The following is a 22539-nucleotide window of genomic DNA, read 5'->3' on the forward strand; positions in this document are numbered from 1 at the left end:
GAAAGGGGGAGAAGGACTGAGGCTCAGCTAAAAGGTCATACAGCAACTCACTAGTGCCTTCTAAATGCCTTCCAATAGTTGAAATTTGCTGTGTGCCTTATTAAAAAAATAATTTTGAAGTATTTAATACTTTTTTTGAGAGGAGCATTTCATACACTATCACTACCACACAGGGTTGTTTTCACTTACATGTGGTATTGGCAAAAACTTATGTATGAAGAAAACAAAAATGCATGTGCTGTAGTGCTGCCAAAATCCAGATGGTGACTGGAGAACTCCCACTATTACAAGTATCTCAAACTAACAGACAAACTGAGAGAGCCCTAGTGTTGCCATGGCTAGATCCCAGCCTTGCAAGAGGCAGGATTTCTCTGCATGGACCTTGAAGTCCCTAAGAATTATTAGCCTTGGGAACTGCAATGTCCAGGTAGCCACCTGCTCCAGGGAGCTTGGCAGGGCATCTGCTGGTGCATTCATTGAATGGTGGTCGCATCCCATACCAGGCCTACATATTCAATTCATATTGTTGGGGTGGAGAATGCCCTGAAGGACAAAGCCTTTCTGACCAGCATTGCCACTCCCCCCAACCATGATTGGTGGAGACTGAAAACCCAGACGAGGCCAGCTCTTTCAGGGTCTCACCCTCCTGCACCCAGGTCTTGGTCACGCATGTCACATCCACTTTTTGCTCCAAAAAGAAATTCTTCAGGGTCCATATTTTATTATTAATGGCATTGCACAGCACCAACATCAGATAAAGGTTCGTTCTCCTAGCCCCCTCCATTTCATGCCATGGGATGGGACAAAGATTGGAAAGGTTGTGAGTATTCCCATATCACACAGCCTTTCATTTATAATATCATCTCTCACTGCCATGTTTCCACCAACCCTCAGTTCTTGGGATCCTAGCTCCTCCCTGGCCTCCCTGCTTGCTATTCTACTAACACTCACCTTTTCCAGTCTCACTCCCTCCCTTAGATTAGTTCAACAATTTCCTCCTCAAATATTCCTTTTATGTATTCCTATGTAACTCTACTCACCACTCTGGCCTATTCAATATCCTGGGGCTCGATTCTGTGATCATTTCTATCAACATTATTGCAGTTCCCCAATCGAAAAGCCAAACACATTTAAACCATTGATTTATCCTCAATTTTATCCTCAGTAAAATCTAGTTAACTAATTAATTTAGATAGTTTGCATTTGAATTTATAAATGATTTCCCAATTCAACCCACTATTTGACTCTAACCAGATCTCTCCATTTCTGGATTCTTTGCTCTGCTATGTTATAGTCCCTTTTTTTGGCTTGGGGCTAAGGTGCCCAAGGGATTATCTCCTCCTGTACTATCCAGCCCACCAGTTATGCCTCTCAAACCGTATTCTCGGTGCCCCTGTCTTCGGAGGTGAGTCAGGTGGCAACTAGAAATAGGTCATTTTCTGTGGTGGCACCTTGCCTTTAGAATGCTCAGTTGATGCCAGGCTAAAACAAATTTTTACAAACAACTCAGGCTTTTAATTAGGGTTTTAATAGTCTGTTCTGTGTTATGGAAAGCTTTTTTATGCTCTGATGTCTAATTTTGTGTGCTTTTCATTGGCTTGTGTTTTATACTGTGGTTTTTTAAACTGTAAGTTGCCTTGAGCAGGACCTTTCAGAGGAAACATGGAAATATTTTGAAAGAAATAAAGAAATAAGGGATGCTACTACTACCTTTTCCTGCCAGAACTTTAGAAACCCAGGGGCCAAAGATCGAGTGGGGGCAGTGGTGGTTTTCACAACAGTCAGTATCCTGTCAGCATCCAGAGGTAAAATCAATCTGAGTTTATATTTAGAGCACTGATAACCAGAAGCTTTTTGACATCTAAAGTAACAGATCCATCTTCAATCTGGGATCCTAACAGGAGAGGATAAGAGAGATTCTATCAGCAAAGAAACTTCACAGGAACATCACAGTTAAGGGACAAATTATTATCAACAGCAGGGTCAGAACTAGCCTCTCTCTGTACTCTAGCCTCTGTATCAAGTACAGAACTGCAGAAGAATAGCACTATGTTCCCTCCACCTAGAGTTGCTAACTTCCAGCTGGTGACTGGAGATATCCTAGAATCACAACTGATCTTTAAGTGACAGAGATCAGTTCCCCTGGAAGAAATGGCTGCCTTGGAAGGTGGAGTCTATGACATCCCCTGGCCAAACCCCACCCACCCCAGGTTCAACTCCCCAAACCCCCAGGAATATTCCAACCCAGAGCTGGCAACCTTACTTCCACCCCAGCCTCTAGTTGTGTGACAAAACGTCTATCTATCTCAAGCCAACTTGCGATAGAACTGCATCAGACAGACTTGGAGCCACTGAAATATGCAAGATCTGTAATGTGCATGATTCAGCAGCGTATGAAAAATGTCCAACAGGGAACAATGCAGGTGATGCGTATTTAGCAAAGTTAAATTAGGAACTTCCTTATATTTTTCAAATATTCTCCTCTAGTGTCCTGATTGGGTCTTTGGAGTATACTTCTTCTCTGCTTGTCAAAAGGGCAGACAGAATCCACGCAAAATAGAATGGTTAGATAGTCAGGACTCTCTCTTTCCTCTCTTTCTATTCAGGATTGTGTTTCTTCGTAATAAAACTCTTTTATTCTTTTATGCAGTCTGGTGTTTCAGTGCTCTTTGCATATTCAAACTCAGCCTAGATGATCACACAAGCAAGCCAGGTCTCCTCTTTAAGATATTTTTCACAGGCCTAGCATTTTAGACAACAAAAGCAGACACAAAGGAAACAAGAGCCTCTGCAACTATATGCCCTTGGGTGGGATGAAGATTATGCAGGTGATAGACACCTGCGTGGCTCCATACCCATCTTTCCACACCATTGTCTCCTACCCCTCTATGCTGCTTCCCACTAGTAATGGGCTCCCAGGGACACATGACCAACAGTTGACTATTATGATCTCAACCAGCCAGAACAGCTTTCTGCTCACCCCAAGCATCATCTACCTCCACTAAAGCATAGTCTCAAAAAGCCTCCACCATCCCCAACCCAAGCCCATTAACAGAATTCCACAAGAGAGCCAGCAGAAGCCCACCTGGAGGGGTTTAAAAGTCAGGGCCGGACTGTGGAGTTCAGGCTTCAGCCCTTCTCTCCCCAAACACACACCCCATTAAACCATTTAGGTCACTGGATCCTTTTGGAACTTTCAAACATGTTATTCTGGGGATCAGATGTTGAGAAGCAAACTACATAAGCTGCCCTCCGTTCCTGGGAGGAAAACGCAAGATAATAATCTAACAGAAGTACAAACTGGGTGCAGCAGTGCTAGGTTGGTTTAAAACCTGGGTTAAAACACACACACGCAAACCTTAACCTTTTAACCAAACAAAACATTCATTAGAAATGTCCTACATGAAAGGGAAAGCCAGATTTTCTTTTCTTTTTTTTTTAAGCAAATTTGTGTTCCTTCTTAATTGAAACTTATCTGGCATCTGGGTAATTGTTCATAAATACCTGCTGAGTTGCCAAGGTATAGTTAGGGCATGTCAGTCTTTAATAAATCTCCAGGTTTTAAGATCTTACTCTTTGATGCTACCCATCACATCCTGGTCCAAAGGCAAAAATGGGGGGTGGGGTGGGGGGAGAAGGAGCAGCAATACTAAGCAGCCCCACATCCAGTTAATCTGGCAGGATGCATCACACTCTTTATGAAGGCTGTGCAGGAGCCTGGAGAAAGGTCACTGATATTTTCAGAGCGATAAATCACGAAAGGAAAAAAAAAACAGATTTGCATTTGGGCTGTATAACATTCAGGGACGGATTAGAGAGAAAGAGAGAGAGAGGAGAATTCTTTGAAGTAATATTTCTCTGCTGACTTGTTTTATTAGCTCCCTTTTAACATGTTACATTATTGCTTATAGAATTTCATTTACTTGGATTGGCAGCTTGATAAATATGTCTATTGGCAATGATTTGGATTGCTCTGGGCATTAATATTATTAAAACCTGTCACGAGGAAATGTCTGAAAGATGACTTACTGTAAAGATTACAGCAGAAAATAAATCACACAGTGGTATTTGTTACCGTTTATGGCCTCTTGGATCCGAGTCAATCTCTTTTTATGTTGCATTATTTTTCAAGTTTTTATAGCTTTACATTATATATCGCTGTCAGAAATGAACAGATGGGGTGTCAAACATGAGCTTTCTGAATAATTCCCACCCTCGGGTTATTTGTGTGAAGGACAAGTGTAAAACTGTGTTCTCTGGAAAAGAGAGACAGGCAGGGGTGGAGAAGGTTTCGTTACATGAAAGAAAACTCCCCTGTATTGTCAGATTGGACAGGGCGGTTTTAACTTCTGACCTTACCTGGCTTTCCCCCCATAGTGGTTTTTTTAAGGAAATCCCAGCTGTCTGCATTCTTGGGGGAGAGGAAGATCTTAACTTGCTGGTTAAAGAGGCCAAAAGGCGGCCCCTGCCCCATTTAAACCACTGTCGCAATTGCCCTTGTACATGTACAGCAGCCCACCTCCCACCCCGCCCCACAAGCATGGCTGCTTCTCACAGTACAAATAGTTCAAGAGGACCTCACGAGCCATATCTAATTCATGCCCAATATACAGCACGCTCCCCCTTCAACACTTGCTTTCTTGTCTATATACTGATTTCCTTTCTTTACAAAAAGAAAAGAAAGAAAGCTTGGGGTTAGTTTTCTAACTGCTTTATCACATGTTTCACGTTTCCATTAGCAGTAGGGCATCAGCCTTTGAAACTGGTCCCTCTGGCTGCAGTTTGACCTGCAACAAAAGCCAGGTGACGTTAATTCACTTCCTGCCATGGAAAGGTTCAACTACCCGGTTCCATTCATGAAACCCAATGAAAGGGATACAACCTGTTTTGTTCCTGGCCTACTGGCAGCATTATTCATTGGCTGGTTCACTTTGAGCCAGGGAACAAGCATGGAGGGCTTGGTATTCATTGATGTTCAAACTTGCTGACTTTTATGGGGGAACATTTATTCAAGGAAGAAGAATGAGGTAAGGCAGATATCTGCTCCTAGTGGCATCAACCAGGGGAAACAGGACAATCTCCTGTAAGTGATCTGGTTTCTGATCTTGAAGAGCTACCAGATTCCTTCTTCATCATCTTTCTTCTCTCTCTTCTGTGTGTCTTAGGATTGCCAGCTTCATGTAGGGAAATAACTGGAAAGTTGGTGAATAGAAGCTTAGGTATATGGGATCTGGGGCAGAAATGGCTATTTTCCAAAATGGCTATTTTCTCCAGTTGAACCAATCTGCTAACAAACATAATGTCCTTTTCAAATTTATTCTTGCCCAACCTCTACATCTTTTATATGTCATTTTAAACCTGTTCCACTTAATATTTCTGGTTAAGCCTAGGAGGAGGAGCTGGTCTCATGGCTTAAGTGCCACTCAGTGCTTAACACCCACTCAAGGCAGCTGTCCTGCTCCTGACTGCCTCCTCCTCCAACCAGCTTGCCTGTCTGTCAAACGACCAGCCAATTGCCTTCTGTCCCCCACTCCTGAGCACCCCTCCTCCTTCCACTTCCCTCAGAGACTACTGATCCCTCCTGCATAAGACCTGTCCCTGCCGGTGAGTTCCCTTCCTGGGGGCCTCTAGCCTGCAGCCTTTCCAGGTCCGGGGGGGGGGGTCCAGGGGGGAGGGAGAGGCCATCCACAGAGTTCTTCTCCCACCCACCCCCATCTAACACCCAATGTATTCCTGAATATATATATTGCATTTTCGGTGTGTGTGGGGGGGTCTTAGCACATTGACACATGATTAGCAAATTAAAGGAATATGTCCTTAGAATTTCTAAAATACACAGGGATTCTGGATTAAAGTGGGGCTTTTGTGCAGTGAATTTTCTAGGTTCCATAGAGAAAGTTGTCACTGTTCAATGAAGTTAGATGGGCTATGCAGAATGAATGCCTTTTAATCAACCCACCAGGAAGGTATAAATTTTGCAAGGGGGTATTAATAGAACGACAGAGCCTCTTGTGGTGCAGGGTGGTAAGGCAGCCGACATGCTGTCTGAAGCTCTGACCATGAGGCTGGAAGTTCGATCCCAGCAGCCGGCTCAAGGTTGACTCAGCCTTCCATCCTTCCGAGGTCGGTAAAATCAGTACCCAGCTTGCTGGGGGGTAAACGGTCATGACTGGGGAAGGCACTGGCAAACCACCCCGTATTGAGTCTGCCATGAAAACGCTAGAGGGCGTCACTCCAAGGGTCAGACTCGGTGCTTGCACAGGGGATACCTTTACCTTTATTGATAGAACATTTTTGCATGGTCTAGAGATACTGGAGAGAGAATTTCCCCCCTCCCTGGAGGTACTGCTGAAATATTTTTCAAGCTTCAGGGTACCAGAAACTGATGTCACATCCCTGGTCCTCAAACACACTCTGAAAGTGAAAGGAGACTAATTCAGCAAAGGTTTAAATGGCTGAGGCCCCTCCTCACCCCCTCCAGGCCCATCATTGGACACTTGGGAGTGGGAAGGTCAACCTGACCAAATAAGGGTTGAATTTTTGTAATTAAAAAAATCATTTCCTCTTCCTTTGGAGCCAGAAATGGCAGGCAAGGGGTGGGAGGCTCTCCCCAGCTGCCATTATGAATAACCCCAAGCTATGGTAGCATTGAGGGGCCTTTGCGGTACCATATTGTATCAAAGTACCATGGTTGGGAAACTCTGAGCTATATGGGTAGCACAACTCACACGCAGATTCTCCCTATATATACTATGGTAAGACAGGAGACTGTGCACCTGGTTTATAAGAGCCATGCGGAATGGCTGCTCAGACCTTGAAGTAGATGTCTGTGTGGAATTCCTGCACCCCTTCAAGTGGCCATGCACTAGGTAAAAGCTTAATCTACTCCGGCTATTTCAACTACATAAGGATGAGTTTGCTAATTAGTGATCCCTGTGAATTTGTATAAATGAGTCTATTTATAATCTGGTCAGCTCCTGGATCTGTATTTAGGATGTGGAGAATGACTGAACCCCCTGGCAGCATGCACTTTATATTTTAATTATCCACAGTCATTCTAACACTTATGCATAGATTATAAATCACATCATAATGACTCTTATTTAATTGCTGGACTGGGACTGGAGTGAAGCAATTATGAAGGGGATTAATAAGGTGATCTGGGCTTTCTCAGGCATCGGCCTGCCACATACTGGATTTGGTTCATGAAGTAGGATGGGACCTGGATATCTCCCCAAATTACCACTTGTCTCCATTCTACAGAGATTGGTTCCCCCAGAGAAAATGGCTGCTGGGAGGGTAACTTCTGGGGCATTTGTGGAGGACCATGCCCTCCACAAACCCTGTCACCCCCAATTCCAAGTTCTCTTCTTTGTTATGTTGCAAGGCCTTTTGACCAGGAGGAGACAGGGTGGGGGAGCCGTTAATTATACTGAAGAAGAGCTGGTTTTTAGATGCTGCTTTTCAACACCCAAAGGAGTCTCAGAGGGACGTACAATTGCCTTCCCTTCCTCTCTGCACAACAGACACCTTGTCACCCAGCAAGCTTCCCATAGGAAAATCCAGCTGCAAAAGCACATTGAAGGTGCATTATCCAACATGTGTGAAATAAGCAAATGCTTCTTTCCTTCCATCCACAGAGAAGAAGACTTTGACCCTCTTTCTCATTCCTCCCCCTGTTATTGCCAGTCGGGGACCGATGTTTCACCGAAAACTGGTCTCCGTGTGTGTTTTCTTGGAATGTGGTTCCCCATCAGTGTAATCAGTGGATGGAATTGTTTGAGAGTGATCTGAGTCCAAGCCATGCCCAAAGAAAAGCCTTGTTCTTAGTTTAAAGGCTGCATTTAAGAGATACTGATCATTCCTTGAGGGACTTTCAAGTATGAGCATGCATACAGTTCCCTAATCTGAAAAAAAAATAGGCTCCGTTGCCCTATCCAGATCTCTACCAGCCTGTTGACAGGCAATGCCTATAATTAAATTAACCCACTAACTAACCATGCAAATACAAGCAGATAAGGGGTAGCCAAACACAATGAGGAGGTGTCAAAAATTTCTCATAAATGACAATCTTGTCACTGGGAATTATTTCTTGTCACTGTCATAACATCCCTTCTCTGTGTTTCCAAGTGCACTGTTTTTTTTTTTCCTGGCTGTGTGTCATTCCAGGAACCTTCTGACTGTGTTCCAACCATTCTACGTGATATTTGCCTGAGAGCTTGCTAGAACTCCCACTGGGCACTTTAGCACACAACTAGCAACATGTGAAGCGGACCCTGAAAAGCAGGTCTACTTTTAATTTAGGGATCAGCCGGTTTCCTTTATAGATTTCCTTCATTAGTCCAAACCTTATCTCAGTGGTGCCTGTCACTCCTTCTTAATTTGGACTTAACGGGAAGGTTTTACTGGCATGCATGGGTAGTCCTGTGCTTTGGCAAAATGCCACACAAAAAGAATCTTGATCCAGCTACATATATAATAACAGCAAGAGGTTTAACTTTAAATGCCTCACAAAGACACATTATGCACAGGGCAACATGCCCCGGCACTTCCCGTGTATGCATGGGGGAGGGAATCCCACGGTGTATGCGGGCTGCTCCAGTGTAGTGCACGTGTGTGCAAAACACTGGGGCTGGAAAGCCTGACATGCTGCCTGCAGGTGGCAGCAGTGGGGGGGGGCATGGGGGGGCACTGCACGATGGCGGGGAGCAGCATGCCACTCTCCTATTCCCTGGCCAGTTCTGCAGAATGACCTACATTACCCTAAATCTGAGAAGCTTTCCTTTTCCTGCTCTGCCTATTTTAACTAGGTTGTTAAAATGGGTTAAGCAACCAGCTGCTTCCATTGTGACTCTTACCATTGGCATACTGATTTGTTTTGGCAATATAACAACCCCATCCACATGGAGGAAAGGAAAGAGAAGCCCTTTGCTCTATGCTTTCCCGTAAAACTGCTTCTAAAATTTAAGTTTAATCTACATGAACTCTGTGATCATTCCAGGCATTTCAGCCTTTTTTCTTTCTTTCTGCTTTGCTTGGGTCACACAATATCAGTTGGTATCCAAAATTAAGCTGCTAAATCACATCACTTACTGCTCAGGCCTCACAGCCCTGCACACATACAAACTTTGCAGGTTTTACTCTGACTTCCAAGCCCATTTCTGCCTCCAAAAGAAACTCCTGTTGCTTATTGTTCGACAGCCCTTCAGCTTGGGACACCAGATGGCAGCCTGGTACCCCCAGAAACTTTAAGGGGCAGAGCAAGAGGTGGAAATGACATCAAGCGATGTGCCAGCATTGCGTTTAGGCAAAAAGTGACACAACTTGTCAGCTGACACTCTAGAAACTCTATGGTAGGGTTCCTAGAACATCTGCTGACTTCTGATGTCAGGTGCTGCTTTTTTGCCCTGATGAGATGTTGGCACAGAGCCTGATGTCATTTCCTTTCACACTGTTTCCTCTGCTAGTCCAAGAGGCAAAGGCAGGTGGGAAGGCTCCTTGGCAGGAGATGGCCTGTCAGCAGCAAGCAAGTGGTATACCTGTCCACAGCCTTGCTCTTTCTGCCGTTATTCTTTTAAAACTGAAAACTGTAGGGTTCCCCCCTCCCCAAGTTGTGAGAAAATAAGTCATATGAATTTCAATTAAGGGGGAGGATGCCACCGATTGGTTGTTCCACGTTTATATGAGCCCTGCCCCCAGCCATTGGCAATAGTGCGATAAATCAAGGAGATGGTCAAGCCTGATGGATCGGCTGCAGTGGAGGGAGAGAAAAGGCAAGGAGGGCACCGACATTTGCTCTTTGTCAGCAACACAGATTCCATTGGATCCCACCCTCACTTTGTCCATCATGCCTTAAGCACTTAAGAGTCCACCTTGAAAAGCATGGCATGATGTGTCACCTTCTCTCCAGATGTATCACGGTCAGATACCATGCATGCAGGGATGCAGGACCTGCATCTAATTTCTGAGCATTCTACAGGGCAGGGACCCCAGACTCAACCATCACATGTCTACAGGGTATTTTCTAGGACCATTTTAATCTCCCAATTATTCCCGGGAAGTAAAGAAGTAGGGGAAGGGGTCCCATTGCTCAGATTGTGCTGTTGTTGTTGTTGTTAGTTGTTAGTTGTTAGTTGCGAAGTTGTGTCTGACCCTTCGTGATCCCATGGACAATGATCCTCCAGGCCTTCCTGTCCTATACCATTCCCCGGAATTTAGTTTTGTTTAAACTACACCTTGCTCTCCCAGTGATTTACCTGTGAATTCTGCATATTTAGCTTCCTCCCTATAGCTGCCTTTTCATACAGATGCAGGATCAGTAGCCTGCTTTCGCATAGAGATGATCTGATCCTAAATCATTGCCAATGTGTGTGTTTTTTTTAATCTAAGGATGCCTTACTCATCTGCTTCTGTTCCCACTTCCCATTCTGCTGAGGTGACCTACCTTTTGCTGGGATCAGCAAAGCATGGGTTTCTCCTTCCAGTATCCCTCAATCTCGGGTGTAACCTGCCAGCGTATACAAGCACAACCTTTGCTTTCATCCCCTGCAGAAAGATGAGCAGACTAGTTATTATGAGAGAGGAGACACAGCCTCAGTCCACCCCTGTATGTATCCCCTCTCCATTCTGGAATATGCTTGGGCTTATTCCACACACATTGGATAATGCACTTTCAATCCATTTTAGAATCCATCTGCAAAAGCACATTGAAAGTACATTATCCAACTTGTGCATCTTTAAGATAGCACTGGACTCAAGTTTAGCGGTGTTATAGGCTCCCAGCTTCCATGAGTAGGACGTCCAGAGGCTACACAACGGGTGATAGCTCCATTTGGATGAGAGAGCATCCAAGATCGATGGTGTCTTTGCAATAGTTACTCTATTTACAAACAGCTGACTCTGCATCCAAGTCCCAAAGAGCAGGGGGAGTCAACCTGTGGTCCTCCAGATGTCTCTGGACTACAATTCCCATGAGCCCCTGCCAGTGTTTGCTGGCAGGGGCTCATGGGAATTGTAGTCCATGGACATCTGGAGCAGGGGTAGTCAACCTGTGGTCCTCCAGATGTCCATGGACTACAATTCCCATGAGCCCCTGCCAGTGTTTGCTGGCAGGGGCTCATGAGAATTGTAGTCCATGGACATCTGGAGGACCACAGGTTGACTACCCCTGATCTGGAGGACCACAGGTTGACTACCCCTGCCAAAAAGAACTAGCTTAGGCTGTATAGGCCTAGACATTCAGTCTAGTTAAACTCATTGCTCTGCCCCACCTTTAAATTGGCTACAGTTTCTGTGTCCTCTAGCGCTGATTGGTTTCACATTCAGAAGGTAGGAGAGAGATTTCCAGACATTAAAGAAAACATCCCTAGTCATTAAGGAACATTAACCTTCTTTTGTTATGTCCCTGAATACCCATTAGTCTGTCATTTGAAACCATAGCAATAGGGCCATTCATGCTAATCAAGATAGCAAAAAAAAAAACGGCAGAGGTGGGACCATTGCATGTACCAGCTATATGGGTATAGTTCGGATTCACACTGCAGTGAAAGACTGAATTTAATACAATTGCATGGAGGACAATGGCAGAATCTTGTCTGCTAAGCAGGCCCTTGGCATTGTTGTTGCATTATGTTACATCAAGTTGTCCCTCCATTTTCCTCATATTTCACACAGTTCCCATTTATATCACCTGCAATTCTGGGGTTTTATTTGTACCTTTATTAAGCGTTGATGTTGTTAGTTGTATAATCAAATGGATGTAGTGTCTCAGCAGTATGCTTTATGGCAGAATTACTGCAGGTTTGGCAGCAGCAAGAGACATAGTGGTGGTTTCAGTCAACATCCATTCATTTGAAGTTCTCAGGAATGAGTTAGGTTCAAAAGCAAGGATGGAAATTACTGTATTTTGCAGCAGCAATTGTTGCTGTAGTTTCATATTCTAAGTTTTCCCCTGGAACTTCCACAGGGATTTTCCTTCCTTCCTTCCTTCCTTCCTTCCTTCCTTCTCAATCAATCAATCAATCAATCAATCAATCAATCAATCAATCAATCAATCAATCATTCACCCGAAGAAAACATACTTGGTGGCCAAATGTCTGTCTAACATATTTTCCTTAGTGAATAAGGTATTATTCTTTTAGTCATTACTCAAGATCATTTGATCATAGGAGCTCATAAAGGAAAGTAATTAAGTAAATAGTTCATAGCTAAGCACAGAAGTATTGGTTTGTTGGTACTCTTTCCCCAACACAATAGATATAATGGCTATTAACATATTACCATGTATTTGGTGATTTGTTTTATCTGTCTACAGGGGCCTTTTGCTGATTAGTGGTTGGAATGCTATAAATAATAATCATTTTCAATTACAATAAGCCTCTCTACACGCATACATTTATTAAATTTCTGTGATGGTAAGCAAAACATATTGTTGAGCTGTTATAGATCAAGTGGTGTTAATTCATGGTAATGAAGTGCTGAGGGAGAGTCAATGCGTTCCCAAAACGATGCATTAGAGTGAAAAAGGAAACATTTTGTAGTCTTTGCTACATTGGAAACCTACTGTGTCTCTTCGGGAAAACATTACCATTGTGTTATGTGAAAACTAATGTGATTTATACTGACTGGACGTATCAGAATAACACAAGTTTATATCCCTATTCATGTCTTTGGGCCAGTCCAGGATTGATGTGATTCGAAATTGGAAGGAACAGAAGAGATTGTGCATGCCAAGGGTGGCCAAAAGGTGACTTCCCCAGATGTTCATGGATTGCATACTACAGCATTCTGACAAAGGTTCATGGTAATTGTAGTCCATGGGCATCTGGAGAGCTACCCTTTGGCCACTCCTGGTGTATGCCATGCTGAACACTTTAGAGAAAGGGTGCAAATATATATATATATATATATATATATATATATATATATATATATATATATATACACACACACATATATATATACATATATACACACACACACACACACACACACACACACACACATATATATATATACATATATATATATACATATATATACATATATATATATATATATATATATGTATGTATGTATGTATGTATGTATGTATGTATGTGTATGTATGTATGTATGTATGTATGTATGTATGTATATATCAGCCCTCCTAAAAGTGAACTGGCCACCCTGTATTGAGTCTGCCATGAAAACGCTGGAGGGCGTCACCAAAAGGGTCAGACATGACTCGGTGCTTGCACAGGGGATACCTTTACCTTTAGAACTGATGATTCCATGTCTCATTAACAAATGAAGATCAGGCAGGACAATTGATCTGCTCAAGCTCCTCTTACTGGTATATATTTTTAAATTCCTGGACCAAACGAAAAGGATTGTGGGGTGTGTACCATGAACGATGCCTGCCTCCCATATCATAATTACTCTATTCCACTCCCAGTCCAGAGTAGTATAAGTAATCTTTGAAGAAATCATGCCACTTGGGATTTAATAGGGTCTTGGAAGAAGGATTTATTAAATGGAAAATTGCTTCCCCAAATGTATTGGTGTTGCAAAGAAGGTGGTGATTTTTATAGACATGGCAATTTAATTAATGTGCTTTGAATAGGATTTTAAAAGAATTTTATATGTTCTGTTGTTCAGACGCAGAACCAGTTTCCCATCCAGGGATGCAAATAAAAAACAAATATAAGAATTTTGCAGGAGCAGACAATTTAAGGTTGTATCCTGCTCTCTACAGAGCTAAAAGGCTTGGGAATATTTCACAGCGATTTAGCCAGTGTGGTGTAGTGGTTAAAACACAATGAATACTCTTTAGCACCAGGATTGATTCTCCACTCCTCCACATGCAACCAGCTGGGTGACCTTGGGCCAGTCACAGTTCTCTTAGGGCTGTTCTTATATAGCAGTTCTCTTACAGCTCTCTCACCCCCACCTATCTCACAAGGTTTCGGTTGTGGTGAGAAGAAAAAGGTGTTTGTCATTTGCTTTGGGACTCCTCCGGGTAGTGAAAAGTGGTTATAAAAAACAATTCTTATTCTTATTCTTCTCTAAAAGGGCCCAGTTCAGCTGTTGCTTTGCCATGATTACATAAAAGAGTTCTACAGGTCCTGTGCAGAGCTCCCCCACCCTATACCCATTAGAATCCCTTGGCTTAGGTTGGTGTAAATCGGCATAAGACTTCATTTGCCAGTTTGTCCTTCGCATCACTAGGGTTAAAAGAAAACACCCCTGAAACTCGTCATCTTCAGTCATTACGATTTTAGGCCCAAGGGAAGACCACGCCACTGCTGGGGGGAAGGGGGATAGCAGGCCTTCCCCTCAGGCCTAGAAGCACACCCGGGGCCTCTTCGAGGCCCCGGGTGTGCTTCCAGGCCCCAGGGGAAGGCCGAGCTGCCGCCGGGGGCGGGGAGAGGAGACCTTCCCACTGGGCCTAGAAACGCCACACCTGGGGGCAATGTCACCTCTATGTGTCTGATAGGCAAACACGGCGGGGCAGGGGGGGGGGGCTTTGAAAGACCGTCCTCATTAACCGGCTTTGAATCTAGTTACCCACAATCTCCCAGTCTGCAGAGTTGCTGTTTGAACAGGGCAACCTGGTTATTTTCCCACTTTGAGACATTTCCATGTGGGGCTTACTGGATCACGATCCTCAAGTAACCGAAGGCCTTGCAAAATTCCTCCAAGGGATTTTCTCCAAGTGATCTGGGGTTTGAATTGCTTTGTCTCTCATAGAGATGTTTTGCTATGATTGTGCCAATAAAGGTGTTTGACTTTGACTTTAAATGTTCGGCTTCAAACATCAGCCTCTCTCATTGGATGCACCCAAGTTGGCCAATGCATGTCGCGTTCCGTTCACCCAAATGGCAAGTGTGCATAGCATGATCTCCCTTCATGCACGGCTGGATCACCAAAATCATAACAAAGGAGCAGGGATGTTATGAAAAGCCGCTGGAACACCTGGCCACACACCCATCCCGGGCCCTATATTTCTGTTTTGATCATCCTCATTCCTCTTGCTTCATGTTCCTGAAGCTCTTTAGTGCATTCTTGAGAATGATTCACTGATCTCCCAAGAAGAGCAGATTCCTGAAAAGCTCCCATCATTTGCCGAGAATGTGGCAGAAAGGGAACATTAGTTAAGGCATGGAAAGATAGATGAACATCCCCCCTTTTTTTTTTGGTGTGTGGGGGGATTTCACAATGATATCCAGAAAGGGATGCTTTGGTGATGAAGTGTGTTTCAAGCAGCTTTGCCTTTTTATTTCCCTACCCAGAGCTCTGACAGGTGTTTCCTCTGGGGCATCGATGCTTCCTATCACATTTGAGTGAAGGGAGATATCATCTGTGACAGCTTGTGTACATAGATCATGGTTTTATGATGATGGGAAAGTGTGCACTGATTGATTTGCTGAGCTGGGCTGAGTTAAAAGAGCTTGCAAGAAGATAGCTTCTCTCTTGCCAAAACACAATTTAATCACCAGCTGACCAATCCATCATCCAGGCAGGAGGGAGGAGGTTTCAACTGCTGGGGAGGTGCCATATGACTAATGGACAGAAATGTCTATTCTTGGCATAGGCGTACTGAGAGACACCGGCTAATTTATTCTCCCACATTATCCTCTACTATCAGCGATTTCCTTTCAAGAAACCCATTCAAAATGGCAAAAAGAAAGAGGAAATGTGGCCCTGCACCACAGTTGCTTTTTGTTGCAGAAAAATCAAACCCAAAGATGATGTCAAACACCGGCTTTTCAGAGATGGCTAGAAAGGTGTCTGGCAAGGACCCATCAGTCATGCCTGACTTTATTAAGTGGGAATGATTTAGAATTTCCCCTCCCAGCTGTTTGGACCCAAAGAATCTCTGTTTCAACATCACTTCTCTTTTTTGCAAATCAATGCTGTGATTCTGTAATTTTGGCACCAGTTTCTGTTTCCTCATGCTGATTTTTTTTTCATATAAAATGTGTGTGTGTTTCAATGTTATTTGTGCATCAATGAATTGGCATTAAGTTATCTCACTATTTGCTTCAATTACATATATACATATGTATGTATAAATACACAAATTGCTTAGGAAACAATCAAATCCAGGCTTTCATTCAAGGCCAAAAGGTTGTTTGCTTGCTTGCTTGCTTGCTTACTTATATACCACCTTCCCTTTAAGGCTTGGGGTAGATTACAGAGAACATGGAAGAACATAAGAATAAGTAGACATATGGCTTTAAATTAAAGGGCCTGTAATGTATTGCTTTATTAAATGACAGATCCAGTGTGCTGTTAGTGGCTGGATTTGGATTTGCTGTAGTGGTTAGGAGTGCGGACTTCTAATCTGGCACGCCAGGTTCAATTCTGCGCTCCTCCACATGCATCCAGCTGGGTGACGGGCTTGCCACAGCACTGATAAAACTGTTCTGACCGAGCAGTGATATCAGGGCTCTCTCAGCCTCACCCACCCCACAGGGTGTCTGTTGTGGGGAGAGGAAAGGGAAGGCGACTGGAAGCCGCTTTGAGCCTCCTTCGGGTAGGGAAAAGCGGCATATAAGAACCCACTCTTCTTCTTCATCTGAGTTCAGATTCCCCACTGTGCCTTGAAGCTTGCTAGGTAACTTTGAGCTAGTCACTCCATCCCCGATTAGCTTACCTCAAAGGGTTGTTGTTGTGAGACTAAAACAGAGGAGGAGAGAACAATGTATGCTGCCCTGAGCTCTTGAGGGAAGGGCAGATAAAAAAAAACTATTTTGTTATTCATATTCCCATTTCATTCATTGTCTGTCCATCTCACCGAGACTCAAAGTTGATTATGCAATATAAAACAATGCAACCAGAGCTGTTCAATCAATACAACTGAGAATGTAATCAAATGGGATTACAGAATTAGTGTTTCCTCAATTCTGCTACGATCAAAACAACTTCAACGTTATATCATTTTCTAGCTGGCTCAAATTAATACCTGTATTTACCTGGGTAGCAGTTTTGGTTTTCTTTTTTTTAATGGAAAAGACATGGTTTATGACGCTAATGTTAATTCAGCCAGGCCATACTGTTTCCTACTAATCCATTATTTTGTCCACCTAGATATTCAACAATCTTAGAAGAAAAAAAAAGTGAGACTTTGCTAGACAGTACAGGAATGTTCCACTGGTGTGAAGCCGTGCCTTTAGAAAAGGCCATCTTGGTAAGTAAAACACATAAGGGGATGGAGGTGCTTTGATTTTAACTCCTGTGTAACATGGAAATGCAATTGATGCTGGGAAGTTTCATCTTCTAAAATGTTTTCCCCCGCCTCTCATAATAGCATTGGAACCACTCCCAAAAGCACTGGAAACCAATAGGGTTTCAGTCTGTTGATGTTTACCAACACCAGCCTGGGAAATATCTGGAGGCTTGGGGCGATTCCTGAAGAAGGCAGTGGTTGGAGAATGGAGAGAACTCAGTGGGGTGGTGGCGTCACTCTAGAGCAGGGGTAGTCAAACTGCGGCCCTCCAGATGTCCATGGACTACAATTCCCAGGAGTCCCTGCCAGCGAATGCTGGCAGGGGCTCCTGGGAATTGTAGTCTATGGACATCTGGAGGGCCGCAGTTTGACTACCCCTGCTCTAGAGCTTCCATTTCTCCTAGACTTTGTAGTACACCATAGAGTCCACCTGCTAAAGGAGGTTCTGGGAGAACTTCAGGCTATACCTTGAGTTTGGTAACCCAACACTGAATATTTAGGCTTTTATTTTTTAGATCACTATATAGATTGCCTTTCTGCTGCCCTGTCCTGGGCCACTGGGAGAAATGCCAGCATCCACATGAGTTCAAATAGATTTAAAAATCTAAGACATGAAGCTGCTGTTTGTTGTTCTTTGGGGACATATTGATAAGGTTTTTTTTTTTTAATCACTCTTTTGCCAAAAAATAAAAGAGATTGATGGATTGATTGGTTGATAGAAAACATTTATACTCCATCTAAATAGATCCATATGGTAGCTTACAATAAACTATAAAACAAATATGCAACAAAAAAAAAAAATCTGCAAAGAGGCAGCAATCTAAAAAGACTCCTTTCCAGAAAAAAATAAATGAAAAAGCAGCAGCCACAATTGCATTTCATAGATGTCCACTAAAAGGCACTATCTTTCCTTTGGGCTGAAATACAGCCAGCACAACACTCAGGAGAGAGTTGAAGACCTGGTTTGCATGAAGAAGCTCCCAAGCTTAATCCTCCAGCATTGAAATTAAACAGAGACTTAGTATCTGATGGGGAAAGAAACCATGTCGCCCCAAAAGGCTTCCCAAAACAGAACACCTTCAATTATGTTTCACGCAAAAAAGGAGGAGACAGGGGGAGATGTCAATACAGCCTTGTAGACAAACTTCTCTATGGGCTAGATCCAGCCAGAGCTTCCATGCCCCCCCCCCCCCAATTTCCCTCCATACAGCGTCTTCCATCTCACAGGGCTTTTGTACCTGCAAGTTCCAGAATTCTCAGCATAGCATTTCTGAATGGTCAAAACCCTTTGTTGTGACATCTAAATGCAACCTCAGTTGCTGCTGCTGCAGTTCTTTTATTCCTATTTTAGACTGCTCATTAACATTATGCATCTTTCACCTCAAATTCTGACTACGTTGGGATCCTAAAACTCAACACCTTCATAATCAGGGAAACCAGCTACTTGCTTTACCAAATTCAAGGGCCTTCCCTTCCCCCAACCAATGTTGTAGGGTTTTTTGCACCCTGTATTTGGAGACTGTGCAGCTTTGTAAATGCATTTGGCACTGTAACTTGTACTAGAACTTTGGGTCTGTATGGGAATAAAAACCTCAGACCTATGAAGAGGAAGTCCATATTCAAAGGAAACATGAGCATATTCAGCAATCCCTTTCTTACAAGAATCTGAAAGTTGCTGTTTATAGTTTTTTACACGTTTTTAATTTCCCGTCTAACTTGCATCATCAATTGCATAATTTTGTCAGGGGCTGGGGAATACATGCCTCTGTCTACAGTGGTACAGTGGAAGTGGCCCCAGAAACACACACAAACAATCCCCTTTTATTTTCCTGTAACCTCAGGGAGATGGGTGGGTTATCCCCTGACAATTACCACCAATGGAAGAGATATCCATCAACCATGCTGATTTTACAATAAAATAAGGGAATCGCCAGCAGACAAAGCTGCATCATTAATTTTAAAACCCTGTGTTAGAGGGACTGTCAGTGGAACATGTTGAGCAGCTGCAAATTCTGCCTTCACATTAAAATACCTTGTACAAACTTGCAGTATTTAAGTTGATTCAGCAAACTCCCAGACATGGCCAGCATCCCTAGGTGTGTCATGGGCATTGACATGGGCATAGTTCTGCAGGTGCCAGGGTTCAAAAAATGGTGAAAAGTTCACTTGAACTGGCTTAGAACAATCAAGGGGCCCCTGAGACCCAAGGACAAATGGGGCTATGGTAAGCATCTTGAGGCATAGCCCAGCCTTTCTCAACTTTTTTACCATTGAGAAACCTCTGAAACATTCTTCAGGCATCAAGAAGCCCAAGAAATGGTACAAACATGAGAATATAGTTGGGAATCATAGCTGTGTACATGCCCACCCAAGGCCCTCCCCTTCCCATCCCATCCAGGTCCATGATGGGCCATTTTGGGCGGGGAGGTTGGGTTGACGTGATCGTATATGGCCATATCACCTGCTATATGCTGAACAATTTTAAAACACGTATATATAATTAATTAATTTTGATTAATTCAGGAAACCCTTCCAGAGCTGTCAAGAAACCCAAGGGTTTCATGAAACCCCAGTTCAGAAAGCCTGCATACACTGACATCCATTCTACAATGTGGTAGAAGTGGTTTAAACAATACTTGCTGCTTTCTAAGGCAATTATTTTCAGGTCAGGAAATGGGAGATCAAAACACTCCCTCTTCAGTTAGAATGTCTGACCACCTCCAGCTCAAAATCTAGGTTTTCCCTCCCAGTTTTTCCTGTTAAAAGGCCTACAGAATGGATCATTTCAATTGTTTAGCATCCCTTGACAGACTAATAATTGGATTTAAGGCACGTTCCACTAAATAGAACTCGAGGTTTCATTATTCAATTTAGACTAATCCAATTAGTTGGAGATGATCATTTAATTTGGCTATGTTTCTAATCAGTCATCAGCAAAGTTCCCCTGACATGAGTCTTTTATTTCCTTCAGAAGAAAATCCTATCGTGTCAACAGTATGAAGGCACGAATTTGACAGCTCTTGATTGGGAATATGGACATATACCATTGAGCAATCATGTAAAGGGTTTCTCAGCTACACTAATTAATAGTTGCTTTGTCACATGCACAGTGATTGCACAAAAATTAGTGTTGTGCGCTATGAAGCAACATGATTTTCCTCTGTATGTAGCTAACGAACATATACCATTTATCCGGAAAACAAAGAGCTGAATCCAATCAGCTTCTTTGCTGGTGAATAAAAGAAACATCTTCTTGACCGGGGTAGCCAAACTGTGGCCCTCCAGATGTCCATGGACTACAGTTCTCATAGGAATTGTAGTCCATGGACATCTGGAGGGCCGCAGTTTGACTACCCCTGATCTTGACCATCCAAAACTATTGCACTGAGAATAATGATCCCCTGGCCTGGGTAGCCTAAGCTAGCCTGATCTAGAGTTCTTAGACACACTGGTGGAGGCAAGGGACTCCCACTGCCAGGCTTCATTACCTGCCTGGCACATCTTGCCACCGGTCAGCTGGCTGGCAGAGGTGAATCTGAAAAAGGAGATCCATGTGACCACCCATGTGACTCAGAAGTGACATCAACACATCTAGATCTTGGGGCAATGCTCTTGTATTTGGGCAAAATCTCTTGGGTTAAACACCACATTTACCATAGAGCTTTGGTCAAATACCGGAGTGTCGCTTCCTAGTCATGTAGTCAATGATGTAAACACATTGCTGTACATGGGATGGGGTTCTCTGCTGCTCCCAGTAAGCCCCTCCCCCAACCCCCACTGGTTGCCAGGATGGATCTGGCTACTCTAGACTGAGCTCATCAGATCTTGGCTGCTAAGCAGGGTAGGCCCTGGTTAGTATTTGGACAGGAGACCACCAAAGACGTTCAAGATTGCTGCACAGAGTCAGGCAATGGCAAACCACCTCTAAACATCTCTTGCCTTGAAAACCCAAGGGGAGGGGTTTCACTTGACAGCATTTTCCACCACTCCAAAAACTATAGTGAGCTAGGTTTTGTAGTATGGAGGTGAACTGCTAGAGATTGGACAAGCTGACAAGGACCAACCCAATATGAGGCCGAGAGCTACTGCTTCAACTTCCAGTTGACCTTCTAGAATCTGAACTTTTGAAAAAAATCCCATTTTTACATGATTCACAAGCCCTGCTGAAATTTTAGGTGTGATCTGCTCAAAGGGAAATCTGACATGCACTTCATGATTGTCCGTCACTGCATAAGATTCCCAGCATGACAGTTGGTACAAATTCTCCTGCAATACGTCTTCCAGAAAGGATCACACTGTTTCCATAGCCACAGACAATTCTTTTCTGTCTCTTTCAGATGCAAAAAAAGAAGCCCAGCCCTGTGTTACGCAACCACATTGTCGTCTGCGTTTTTGGAGAAGCCAGCTCATCACTGATTGGTCTCCGCAACTTTGTGATGCCACTGCGTGCCAGTAACTTCACCTTTAATGAATTGAAGGATATTGTCTTTGTGGGATCTCTTGAATATCTCCAGAGAGAATGGGAATTCATCCACAATTTTCCTAAACTGTTCTTATTGGAGGTATATAGAACTTTTATTTATCATCATTGTCTTCAAGCTCCCTTTGTGTTTTCTGATTGTTGGAAACCCATGCTAGACTCTAGGCCTAACCCAAACAACCTTCCTGGTTCCTAACTGGCAGCCTCTGAAAAGAAGAATGGGGATTATTTCACTTTGGCTTCTCTGGGACTAATTTTGTGGGGACACAAAAAAAGCTATATTTTTGTCCACATGAAGCTGCAGTATACTAGATCCCTTGGTCCATCAAGGTCAGTACTGTCTATTCAGACTGGCAGCTGCTCTCTGGGGTTGCATGTAGAGGCCTTTCACAACACCTTTCACCTGGTGTTTTTAACTGGAGATGCCAGAGGTTGAACTTGGGACCTTCTGCATGAAAAGCAGAGGCTCTGCCACTGAGTCACAGCCCCTCCACTAAGTTCAATGTATTGGTACTCAGTCTTACTCAGTATGCAAAGATTCACGAGAATGGTCCAAGTCATGGCTGAGTGAGGATTTTAGTTTGAAATTGGACTTTGGTTTGAGTGTATTGTTACCCCGAAAGAGGATACTGAATGACTTTTCTCTGTATCTATACTTTGTTCATCAAATAAGTCACAAAGGGATGTCAGGTGTATCAATCACATAGAAATAATCCAATAATGTGGGCTTGGTCAGTATTTCTGGGATGCAAGAGTCCTTGGAAGAAGCCTCTGTAGTTCTGCAGGTACATCTCAATGGAAGCTTAAGCTTAGCAGTGTCCACGTATTAGCATAGGTTAAGTTAGAA

General features: G+C 43.4%; 1 protein-coding gene and 1 long non-coding RNA gene across 3 annotated transcripts in view; one reads left to right on the plus strand and one right to left on the minus strand.

The window, feature by feature from the left end:
* KCNU1 (potassium calcium-activated channel subfamily U member 1) overlaps nucleotides 1-22539 on the plus strand; it is an 81050-nt gene that overhangs the window by 35626 nt on the left and 22885 nt on the right. For both annotated transcript variants that reach the window (XM_077306375.1, XM_077306376.1), the window contains exons 20-21: nucleotides 17074-17173; nucleotides 21550-21774. In XM_077306375.1, coding sequence (XP_077162490.1) covers nucleotides 17074-17173; nucleotides 21550-21774 — 325 coding nt within the window. The remainder of the gene's footprint in view (nucleotides 1-17073; nucleotides 17174-21549; nucleotides 21775-22539) is intronic.
* Nucleotides 1-22539, minus strand: part of LOC143821888 (uncharacterized) — an 88595-nt gene that overhangs the window by 34064 nt on the left and 31992 nt on the right. The window contains exon 2 of the long non-coding RNA XR_013225951.1: nucleotides 10445-10545. This is a non-coding gene — a long non-coding RNA (uncharacterized LOC143821888). The remainder of the gene's footprint in view (nucleotides 1-10444; nucleotides 10546-22539) is intronic.

This window comes from Paroedura picta, chromosome 12 (genome assembly GCF_049243985.1).
Source record: "Paroedura picta isolate Pp20150507F chromosome 12, Ppicta_v3.0, whole genome shotgun sequence".
NCBI lineage: Eukaryota > Metazoa > Chordata > Lepidosauria > Squamata > Gekkonidae > Paroedura > Paroedura picta.